The following is a 12,511-nucleotide window of genomic DNA, read 5'->3' on the forward strand; positions in this document are numbered from 1 at the left end:
TAATTGTTTAAAACGCACATAACTCCGAAAAGTTAGAGATGCGTGCCTAGTTGAAGCCTGGAATCCCTGAATCCGACAGCTATCAACGCGTAATTGTTAAGTAATTAAATAGATTAGATTTTAAAATTCAGTATGGCTTTTGTTGGTTAACCTTTATTCAGTAAGGGGAATTTTACTAGCACCTATTACGTGGGTCGTGGTTAACAGTCATCATGTGAACCAGTCCTTAGTAAGTCCTTGCAGCCACACTTTATGCCGCAGACTATGACGTAGGTTACCAGTCATTCTAGTTTCTCGACTGAGAAATATTTTACTGTAGGAACACAGTCATGTAGTAGGAACGTCAGGTATAGGTGGATCATTCTATGAAGCCAATTATGGAGGCCTAAAGGGAAAAGGCTGACGAAATAGTACCTAGAAAATTAGAAGCGTGCTGTAGCCTGTAACGCACGCGGTCGTACCTACTTAATTTGGATTTAGAATTCGCTAAAAAATGTCAGTGACATCATTAGTAGGTTGTACGCATGTACGCATTTCCGGTTATAATGCGTTGCTGCGGTTTGTCTCATTTGCAGTGGAAGAAAGTCTCCCACAAAACACGTCACTATATTTTGTCAAATACATTCGATATCATTACAATATTACAGTCACTATTCTACGATTTTGTTGCAATCGTCATTCCTCCATCTAGTGGAATTATACAACCGTTTAGGCAATCATCAGCACAAAATTTTACATAGGTCAAGGTACCTAAAATAAGGTACCATAGGTATAAGATGAAAAAAGTGTTAAGTTCTTTCCGATCGATCACGAGTTTTTAGCTTCTAACACATACAGAAATAAATATCAGCTAAAACACAATTTCTGCCAACTTTCTTCTTTCTCAGCCTTTACTTATCTAATTGTTGAACTAACGCCTCCTCGTTTTCCTGGTGTTGGCGAGTTTTCTCTGTCGGTTTACGGTTACCTAGGCTCTTTTGCGAACTGTTGTGTTTAACATACGATATAATATGAGCAATATACCAATCATGGCCTACTGCATTTCTCGTTGTGCTTGCTTACTGTAAGCAGCACAACGAAAGAGTACGACAACGTAACGTAGAGCAGACGATATTTTGCTGTCTCTTTTCAGCATTCAGAACTAGTGGTAGATTCACTTGATGGTTTGAAAGCATTTTAAAGAAGTTTAGTACAATAAAAACCTTTTCTATTCTGTCTGACTGCTTAGGCTGTCTAGTCCGTTTAAAAGAAAATCATTCTAGACCTGGATAGATCTTAATCCAGGTCTATTTTGATGTGATTTTTCTAATGGGAACTAGTCATATTTGCTCTAAGTCGAAAGATATGACTTCTGAATCAGTCATCGAATACCAACAGAGTTCTTAAGTTCATGAAGACATACTTTAAGTCGCAAACGATGATGTCATACTAATTTCTATGAGATTACACATATGGAGGTCTAATGGGAAAAAGGCTGACGAAATTTTATACCGTAATGAAGAGTCCAAAATTTGGTTTTCCTTACTAAAGAATCATGACGGACAGAATTAAAAAAAGAGGTTCATAAGCATGACATGTCTTAAATTAACTACAACATATGAGGCAAACTGCAACATCCTTAAAATAGTTGATTGCAAGCGAAAAATAAAAAGTCTGTAGAATAAGGAGAGTACTACTAATGGAGGTTTAGGTGATTCCGAGGTCCATAGAATAACGACCTCGCACTGGAAGACACAGCGTTGGGAGACCCCTTTTCCAAGTAGATGCTTAGCTGCTTATCATGGGAAATGTGAAGACCGTGCATTGAGGAAGTTCCTTTAAGACCCATCATTGAAAGACAAGACAAATCATTTGGGACGACTTTACCCAATCCCTGTTCAAAATTACTATTCTAAAGCTCTAGGACTAGTATCTTGTATGTCATAACTAGTAAACAAAAGTTGCTGTAGTCTTTCCATGTATTATGTTTTTACTTATAACAGCTACGTCACAGATACGTCATGACTAAGCCATGGACCTTTTATTAGTCACCATTGAATGTGATCAATATATTGTTCCAACATAGATAGATACTAATTTGTACTAAAATATGATGTTCTATCCAAAAATAAGTTGTATTAAAAATAGCACAGTAAACAATGAAATCTAATTTTTCAATAGATGTTAAACAGCCTGATTATATTAGTCAAATTGATAGCAATGAAATTGGCTATTTTTCAGAGTAAATTCAAACTTAATAAATATATAGTGATGGTAGTCCATCCAAAATATATTGATTTAAAAATACCACGGTAAATAACAGGTTTAAAATATCCTAATTAAATTAGAGAAACCAACTGTGAAAACTTTACAGATTTTATAGGCGTAATTCGTACAATGAATGCGAAGGAATAAAACGGGCCAATCCGGAATTCCACCAATCGTGCAATTCTGCTTAGGTCGCACTGCATTGACGTCACACAGTGCGGTTCCACCTAGCTGCCTACTGAGTCAGTATAGATTATACGTTTATACGGTTTATATTGGCGATGAGGCCAATTTGTTGCTCAGTATATCACAGAGGGTTGGACCTTTTGCACAGCTCCGGATCTCCAAAATTTGAATTTCGAACATTGTGTTAACTGTGGTCTACAATCTATACACTTTTATTAGCTTATCTGTGGATGTTTGCCTCCTAATTTGAATTTAGAACTCGTGTTATTATAAGTGAATAAACAGTGGTATAATCAAAAAAAAATTAACTTGTTTATCGATTTGAATAGTGTGGAATGTATTTGAAAATGTATTCCGACGACATTTGCTTCCGCATCAATGATTTTGTGGATGTTGTGTATTGTGTTTACGTCTTGAGATCTAAGAAGGTTTGTTTACCTACGTTTTATAGTTTTTTTACTACTTAGTTTTTTAAGTAATCAATCAATTAATTGGAAAAACGTTTCTATGAACCGTTTTTTCAACAATGTTTTAGGTATTCTACCATCACTTTCACAAAGTTAATAAATCGGGCCAACTTTGAATTTCAAAGCCTATCCTGACAGTGAAAGGAAAGTCATTATTGTTCTTTCTAATAGTAAACTACAATGTTACCTTAATTTTTATTATTTCTTTTAAGTTAGGTATTTGTACAATTTAATCCCCTTCGGGACAGGCAAACTGTACGGCCTGAAAGTCATAGATAGCTTTTCAATAATTTATTTTTATAAAATAGTTTTTAACCGACTTCCAAAAAAGGAGGAGGTTCTCAATTCGTCGGAATCTTTTTTTTTTTTTTTTTTATGTATGTTCCCCGATTACTCAAAGACCCCTGGACCGATTTGGAAATTTTTTTTTTGTTTAAAGAGTATACTGTGCAGTTGGTCCCATATAAATTTGGTGAAGATCTGATGAATATCTTCGGAGATGGAGAACAGAACTCCTCAATAGATAGGAGCAAATTGCTCGCGATCAGTGTAATAGCTTAGTAAACAGTAGGGTTTTAACTAGGCATAGCATATTATAGTACAGTGGGCCACTAAAAATTGTGAAATAAAAAATTTTCAAAAGAAAAATAAAACCGACTTCAAAAACCACAAACACTAAAAGTAAAAAATAACTTTTATTTAGCTACACGTGTAATGTACCTAGGTATGAAGTCGGGCGAGCTTCACTCTTGGATTTCTAATTTTGTTTTAATATGCTCGCTCGACTTCATACCTAGGTACATTACACGTGTAGCTAAATAAAAGTTATTTTTTACTTTTTAGTGTTTGTGGTTTTTGAAGTCGGTTTTATTTTTCTTTTGAAAATTTTTTTTAAGTAATTTAATCTTTAAAGTTTCATTTGAATGGATTTAATTTATTATTTTTTTTAAACAAAAAATTGCTTCTTCCTTTTTTAAGAATTACTAGATTTCGGCAAGCAAACGATAGTGGTTTTTATTGAGGAAATGAAATGATAATTGGATAGTTTTCGAGGTTCTTTTCAAAGTACGTCACTACTCGCTAGACGTACATTAATAACAATTTATATTTATTGCTCGTGGCGACTGCAAATGTTAAGTAATTTTGCTGTTTGCTATTTTTCCGCTTTTTGCCCTCGTGAAAAAGACCTTCATCGTCAAATTCACGGCCAAGAGTTTTCATTGCCATATTAAGTATTATGCGATACGTCAAACAATTTTAGATGTTTTTACTCGATTGCAAATACCTAGCTTTCGGTAGATAGGATTCAAACCTGCACGCCTGAGAGTTCTCCATAATGTTCTCAAAGGTGTGTGCAGTCTGCTAATCCGCACTGGGCCAGCGTGGCAGACTACGGCCTAAACCCTTCTTAGTCTGAAAGGAAACCTGTGCTCAGTAGTGGGTCGGCGATGAGTTGATCAGGAATAGCCTTTCATCTATGTGACTAAACCATTTTAGAAAATATTAGCTTCTTAGTTAACCCAACCAAGAAACGAATCCGGGACCTTTTCCTTTGCGTCAGAGGCTCTAAAACTTATTACGGTTGTATCTAAGTATATGGTTTTATTACGATTGTGGTTTTTTACGCAGGAAACTATTCTAATATTACCAGTTGCCATCAGGCATATCAATTATTCATATCAGGTTCTTGCTAAAAATGATGATTAATTATTATTATCTGACCCGGTGATTGTTACATCAGTTAGAGACGAACTAGTAAAAATAGATAACCATTTAAATATAATATGTACTTCTATGAATATAGCAGCTCAACTCATGTTTTTAGGCGGAGTAGGTATGCCCGATTAGTTTCGGACTCGTCCGGACTTTTCTGTTCACGCAACGCTTTAGTAATATTAGTTACCTAATAACCTAGCTTAGATTTACCACTCTGCACTAAGTACTTATAAAACGTAATTTTACTCGCTCATACTTTACTTAGAGTTATCTTATGTTGAGATCAATAGAACGCGCTTTGAGTTTGCTCGAGTTAAATCGAGATAAAGTTAAGTTATGTCTCTCAAATAAATCCGTTTCATTTTTAACTCTTGAATGTGAGCAAAATCAAAGTAGGCTCAGTATTTGAGTTAAAACAAGACGGTTTTATGAGATGTACCTGCACTGAAAAATTTGGGTGAAAATATTGAAATACCTATTATGAAGCTGCTAATGCGTATTTTCTTTCCAAGTGCGTACGGTTCCATACAATTTCCATATGTCACACATCTGTGGATAAATACTTAGGTACACGCCGTGAAAATTCGCAGTGCGGGTGTCTTTCCATTGTAGGTAAAAAGTTAATAACATTAAGTGAATTTCTGGATTCTGCATCTTATTCTTTGAGGCTACGCTGGTTTTTGAGTACCCTGTATCACTTCAACCGTCTCCGACCCATTGTGATCGTCTCCAAACTTTTGGGTTAGTTAGGATCCAATTTCGCAGGACATTCTTTATACACCATAATAATTGCTAAACTTTTTTCACATTCCAGCAATCAGAAAGATGGAGGAAGCTCCGGAACATAGTGCAATGGACGCCGTTCTTCCAGACCTACAAGAAGCAGCGGTACCCATGGGTCCAGCTCGCCGGACATCAGGGCAACTTCAAGGCCGGGCCGGATCAGGGCACGATACTAAAGAAGTTGAGTCCACAAGAGGAAAGGTGTTTTAAGGTAAGACCTATTTACCGGATTGAAAATGTTGTGCTTTATGTAAGCTGTTGACAGTCTGGCAGAACTATTGTGTGGACATACTGCTTAAAAAGACTTCAATTGCAACAATTGACCTTTGGGGAGCTACCTACCTACCACAATTTTAAATCATTTTTTGTAACTACGAAAAATTTCCGTTTTTTGGCTACGTTGCTATCCATGGTGTTCTATAGTATCCTTGCATACACTATAACAAGTAAAGCCTTTATTGAGATGACTTCGCGACGAAATGAAGCTGTTGATACGGTTATAGATTGGTTAGTTATTTTATTAGGTTCAGTCAAATATTGCGAAGTTTCGTCGGAGAATTTCATCCAAGCCGAGAAACATTCTGCAGTTTACTAGGTACCTACTTATCTGACGTCTGAAGTATTACATAATGGTATTATGTAATAGATCCTGAGTGAGGTTAATATTCATATAAAACCCTTATATGGTTAACCGCGGAAAGAATTGATATGGCCGTTATATTAAACAAGGTTAGAGTTATATCTATATCATATACAAAACAACACATACCTATATCTATATTAGATACAAATATGTATATATTAGTTATATCAATACTATGTCTATGTACAGTAACATCATCATCTTCACGTGCCTTCTTCGAAACGAAGTTAAGCGATCATCATCCGAAAAGCTTCTCTATTTAAAGCGGCCTCTTTTAACTTCGGGTAACTAAGCCCTGTCCATGTACAATGTTACATAAAATATCTACAGAGTTTTATTTTCCTTTTTTTATTTGTTAGTAACTTTGACCGAAGCAAGTTTTGACAATCGTAGCAAGTCTTCTATCTACTGTTCTAGAGAGGTACCTATTAATATAGCTTTTTAGACAAGACATCTTTCAGAAATCTTGAGACAATCTTTTTAGAAGATTCTCTTTTGAATATTGACTTTACCTCTAGGTAAAGTCAATATTCAAAATTTTACAAATTACACATTTTCTCATGGGGTTTGATTCTAATCGAACCCCATGAGAAAATGTGTAACTAATCACAAACTCGGTGACGTATCATTATTCTGGGCATTTCCATCGGCCGAAATCCGAATTCCTTGTATAAAATATTACCTATACAATATCAAAAGTTCCACAATATAACCACAATACTTGGTATTACCACCGCTATTATAAACGTAACCATGTGTAAAGATTTTAATGAAGTACCTAATAAGTAGGTATAATAATATATGACGTATAGTTACATCCATCATGCAGTTATTTCATAGTGGATACCTTAGTATGTATAGATGTGTAGAAAAGATGAGGGGTAATATGGCATGGTATGGGCATACATAATGCGGAGGGAATAAAGTCATATCACTAGAACAATGTTAAATGTGAATGTGGAAGGAAAAAAGAGAAGAGGACGACCAAAAAAAGGTGGATGGATTGCGTGAAAGAGGATCTGTGTATAAAAGTGATGGATGATACGTTGACGTATGACAGAAGGGAGTGGAAGAAGACATGTTATGCCGATCGCATGTACCGTGGGATAAGGTCTGGAAGAAGACCTAAGTAATGTATAGAAACTTTCTAGTGGATAGGAAGTTCCTAGTAAAGCCCTAAGCAAAACTAGATTGATTGAGATAATTTCGGGGCCTGAAACATACAACGGAAGTGTGTCTACTGAAAACTCCTTCAGACTAAGAGAAAAGTGTTAAAAGGTTGAAGGCACAGCCCGCGCTGCAGTGTTATTTGCTCTATATTGTTTTTTGTATTAAAAATCGTACACAAGTAGGCACGCGTTCAGTATTCCTTTTGTCTTACCCCTTAAACTTGTCTTACTTGTCCCACTTCAGTTTGGGCATGTTTCAGCTTTTAACAAAAAGTTTCCAAAGTACTTTCGTCCATTCGGAAAGATAGCGATATCTAGGTACTTATGCATATACATAAGAAGGTAGGTAGGTACTTACTTAACAAATGTTATAGGACGGATTCCCAGAGAAACCTACAGACATATTTTAATACATTTTGTAACTATAATATGACAATGACGCAAATGTAACGGGCCTCTCCGTCGAATCAAATATCTTCGTATCAGCATTTTATGGTAAAACTGTTATATTTCGTAATCATAAAATATTTCTCTCCGATGTCGATTGACGTCAATAAGTGTCATACGAGTACCTATTTTGGGTTGCCTACCGAAATATAATATATCTCACATGCGTCACTATCTATTGTTTTAAAATATGTATTAATAACTTTAATTATTTCATTAGGTTCATCAACCCTATTATACATTATCACTTACTACTAGGGGAGATTGTAGTCAAGGGCTAACTTGTTATGGAATATTTTTTTATGATAAGCGAGTTTGGTTTATTTACAACCATTCGGAGGATTTCAAATCAGTAGATTCATTGCCCGCAAATAGATCTTTGACTATCGATAGGCATATTTACTGTATTTTGTTAAACTTTAAAATAATTAAGTTGGTAGTTAACCAATATTTTGTGATAGGTAATCATTTGGTAGTCATACAAATATAATAATATATTAGTCACAAAAAGCAACTTGTATTGCGTTCTTCAAGCAACGTACACGCACTTTAACGATTTTATCTAACAAGCATTTTAACGATCTAGAATACTGTAACTAGTGCATTAAATCTATTTTACAGTCATTAAACCAGTAAGTAATTGCGTCAATCGTGTGAAATATACAAACAATGATTTTTTTTTAAATATCTGTTGCGATAATTAAATCGATGATGTACGTATTATCTCATACTACAAAGTACATATTATTTTTAACACCCGACCCAAAAAGAGGGGTGTGTGTATCTGTGTATCTGTCTGTGGCATCGTAGCTCCTAAACTAATGAACCGATTTTAATTTTGTTTTTTTTTTATTTGAAAGGTGGCTTGATCGAGAGTGTTATTAGCTATAATCCAAGAAAATCGGTTCAGCCGTTTGAAAGTTATCAGCTCTTTTCTAGTTACTGTAACCATCACTTGTCGGGGGTGTTATAAATTTTTAATTTACACTTGTAGAAGTAATAGGTACCTGTAGTTTTCTTTATCGTTGTCTTTAAGTCGTGCACTCAACCTGAATATACAAGGTTCCATAAATTGGATCTTATATTACTTACTTCCAACAAATTACATGTAGGTACCTAACACTGCTGCTGCTATTTTTGCAGCACACGTTTTTCGGCATTCTACCGCATGCCGCATTGTTGCATGTAGTTACTCCAGAGTAAAAAAGCCTTTATAATTTTATTCTCCTAGTAAATTATACCTACTCGTAAAATAAATACATAAGTAAATCACAAATCTTCATCGAATTCTTCAATCGTCAAATTTGTTATTTAATATTTTAATTTTTAACCGACTTCAAAAAAAGGAGGAGGTTCTCAATTCGTCGGAATCTTTTTTATTTTTATTAATAGAGGTTGCTTTATTAGGTTTTTTTTTTGTTGTTACAGTTGCTGATGAAGGACATACTTCGGCCATTTGTACCTGAATACAAGGGGCAAGTCACGTGTGAAGATGGAGAACGTATCCTTTTTCAAAAGAAAAAAAATACACATAATTTCTCTTAGGCTTACCTAGATTTATAGATCTTATTTCGACTTAAAACAAGACTGAGTTATGGCTCTGACATAAAATCTTATTTTAACTCTAAGTAGAGTTTGCAAAAAGTCATATTCTGTAAATCTCGGCCTTATAGTTACTGCATATAAATAGATGTGACTTATACATACAAAACTACCTTATGCCAAACCGCCTTATGCTCAACTAGTATTCTTATATAGTGACACGCGTAGAATAAGTTTGGCCAAAGGATAAACTAGTTTGGCTGGTTGTCATTTTATTACAGATAGGTACAGAAGATTCTTCCTACTCACAGAAACTATAAAAAATCACTGTCTAGGAACTTGAGATTTTGCACGTAGGCCTCTATAACAAACCCACACTAAGAAAGGATTTCGAGAAATTCTTTCAACGGGATTTTTAAAAACAAAAATCTTTTTGAAGGCAGCTAAGTACTTTTTGCTTACCGGTTAATAATTCAATCTAGAGAAAAGACTATTTCTAAATTTATTCAAGTCTATAAAATTAGGTATTCTAAATCTGCTGAGATCAATCCCACCACCACTAAACAAACTTTATCTAATCTTATCATATTTTTGTCATTATCTTTGATTCCTTAACCACCAATTACCACAGTGTACTTACAACTGCAAGATCTTCTAAGTGATTTCGACTGCCCCTGCGTCATGGACTGCAAGATCGGCGTACGAACATATCTAGAAGAAGAATTAGCGAAGGCAAAAGAGAAGACTAAACTAAGAAAAGTGAGTATTATTATTTCTCTAAGGACTTAGAACGTAACAAAGCAGTATAATCATTAAACGTCTTAGTTGCAAAAGCAATCTCTGGGTCGATTCCAACAATTAATCAACTAACCTGTTTACCAGAACAAAATTTATTTTGAAACACGATTCGACTAAACAAGCGTAATATGAGGCGTATAAAATACATCATAATCCTTCATGAAGCTATTCCGGTAATTAATGATACCACTGACGCTGTAGATGATAACAAATAGAACTGCGACATTCAGGAAAATGCAATAACACTAATACAAGACGCACAATACAAATACGCTGAATTAAGACCGTTTTACGGAAAGCTCAAAGCAACAATGAAAATTGACGCCACAGGTATGCATGCTAATAGGGCCAAGAATCATCAACAAATTGTCATACCGTGATATTCCAATTCTACAGCGCATGTCTCTACATAGCATAGAGTGCCGCATGCTGCTTAAGGCCGAAAATTAATGTTTCCATTTGTAGCATGCCACATTGTTGCAGGTTATTGCTCTGGTGTAAACCAGCCTTTAAGTATAAGTTAAGTCAAAAACATACTCGTAGGTACTTGCTATTTTGTTAATGATATAATATTTCAACCTTAAATAAAATACCAACTCAAGTTTTGTAAATTGCATAATTTAAATATGGAACGCCACCTAAATTAATTATGCTGGAAAATATGTAATTTTAAGTTACAAAAATTAACTTTAATTTTAAAAACACGAAATATTAATAACCATAATATTAGGGTGATAAATTAAATTTTCTTCTTAGAAAGTAGAAATACTACGGTGATATTTATTATTTTCTACATACTTAGTTTAGAAATATACTTGTAAAATAAATAAATATTCTGATGTTGGAAGGGTACTTAGCCCGAATACAAATATATTTTATAACATTAATAATCTATTTGCGGATTTATCTTGAACTGAAATGACCTTTTATATAAATATCTTTAAAGACTCTTTTAATAATAGAAATCCTCATTAAGGTCCAACAAAGTTCTTTATTTATTAATGATAAACTGGTTTCATAACGTCATACAGAGATAAACGATTTTACCTAACTGCAATTTAGTTTGAATCTAAATATAGGTTTGCTCGATAACTTAACAGGGTTCTCTCCGTCACTCGTTTCATACAATCGTAGTTCCAATTTCATTTGAATATTAAGCAACCAAAGTCCATGAAATTTTGCAGTCATATTCTAGAAACTAATATCTGTGTCTGTGGTGTTTTAGATTTTTCTAAAAATATGTAGTTTTAAAATTACAGGGGCTCAAAGATTTGTATGAAAATTACCGCGTAACTTTGAAACCGAATATTTTAACAGAAATCTGGAAAACCACAGACATAGATATTAGTTTCTAGAATATGTCTGCAAAATTTCATGGACTTTGGTTGCTTAATATTCAAATGAAATTGGAACTACGATTGTATGAAACGAGTGACCGAGAGAGCCCTCTTAAGGCTAGACTCCCTCTAAGAAAGGATTTTCGGAAATTACACCCGAGTGCAACTGGGTGGGTGATCTAGTAATAAATGGATGGATAGATAGATGAATACATACTTACATAAAAACTTTATGGATTTAGTTTCAAAGCAGTATCTGGACAAGCACTGACATTTATGCTTATAATTTTACTATTATGTAAACTTATGAATTCGTATTTATTATACCTACCTAATATTTTAATCAATGGTTATTCTAATAAAAATATGTTATCTTGATTTTCAGGATATGTATGAAAAAATGATCCAAATCGATCCTGCAGCGCCGACGGAAGAAGAGCACAGAAGTAAGGGTGTAACAAAGCCTAGATACATGATTTGGAGGGAGACTATTAGTTCCACGTCAACACTTGGCTTCAGGATAGATGGCGTCAAGAAGGCAGATGGCACGAGTTCTAAAGACTTCAAGACTACCAAGACAAGAGACCAAATTGTTGAGGCTTTCAAAGATTTCACTGCGAGCATCCCAACTGCCGTGGTAAGTTTACAATTAAAAAAAATAAAAAACTGGTCAAGTGCGAATCGGCCTCACACACGAAGGGTTCCATACCATTGTACAAGATGCTAACGCTTTTATGTAGAACACTGCAAGTTAATAACGGACTGCGCCATCTATATGTGATTTAGTAAATTAATAATTTTTACATGAGCAAATTCTTTCCCTTATTAAAAATTTTCCTTATTTGTGCTATAAGACTTACCTATCTATCTATGTTTTATATCTCTGCCGTCCTAACGAAGAGAGCAATAACTAGGTTTCGACTACTTTCGAGATATTTGCGGTTATGATTAGCTACTTACAAATCGTAATATTACATATTGCAGGTTTGATCACCAACAGAACCGAAACTACTGAAGATACAAAAAAGACGTCTAAGGCGAAAATATAGAGCTCATTTTCCTGATTACCCTAACGAAGAGAGCAATAACTAGGTTTCGACTACTTTCGAGATATTCGCGGTTATGATTAGCTACTTAAAAATCGTAATATTACATATTGCAGTTTTGATAACCAAC

The 12,511-nt window shown here is 34.5% G+C and overlaps 1 protein-coding gene across 2 annotated transcripts in view; it reads left to right on the plus strand.

The window, feature by feature from the left end:
- LOC123873158 (inositol-trisphosphate 3-kinase B) overlaps positions 1-12,511 on the plus strand; it is a 60,822-nt gene that overhangs the window by 46,336 nt on the left and 1,975 nt on the right. For both annotated transcript variants that reach the window (XM_045917878.1, XM_045917877.1), the window contains exons 2-5: positions 5,431-5,610; positions 9,087-9,159; positions 9,832-9,959; positions 11,721-11,972. In XM_045917878.1, coding sequence (XP_045773834.1) covers positions 5,431-5,610; positions 9,087-9,159; positions 9,832-9,959; positions 11,721-11,972 — 633 coding nt within the window. The remainder of the gene's footprint in view (positions 1-5,430; positions 5,611-9,086; positions 9,160-9,831; positions 9,960-11,720; positions 11,973-12,511) is intronic.

The sequence above is a fragment of the Maniola jurtina genome, chromosome 16 (assembly GCF_905333055.1).
Source record: "Maniola jurtina chromosome 16, ilManJurt1.1, whole genome shotgun sequence".
NCBI classification, from domain to species: Eukaryota; Metazoa; Arthropoda; class Insecta; order Lepidoptera; family Nymphalidae; genus Maniola; species Maniola jurtina.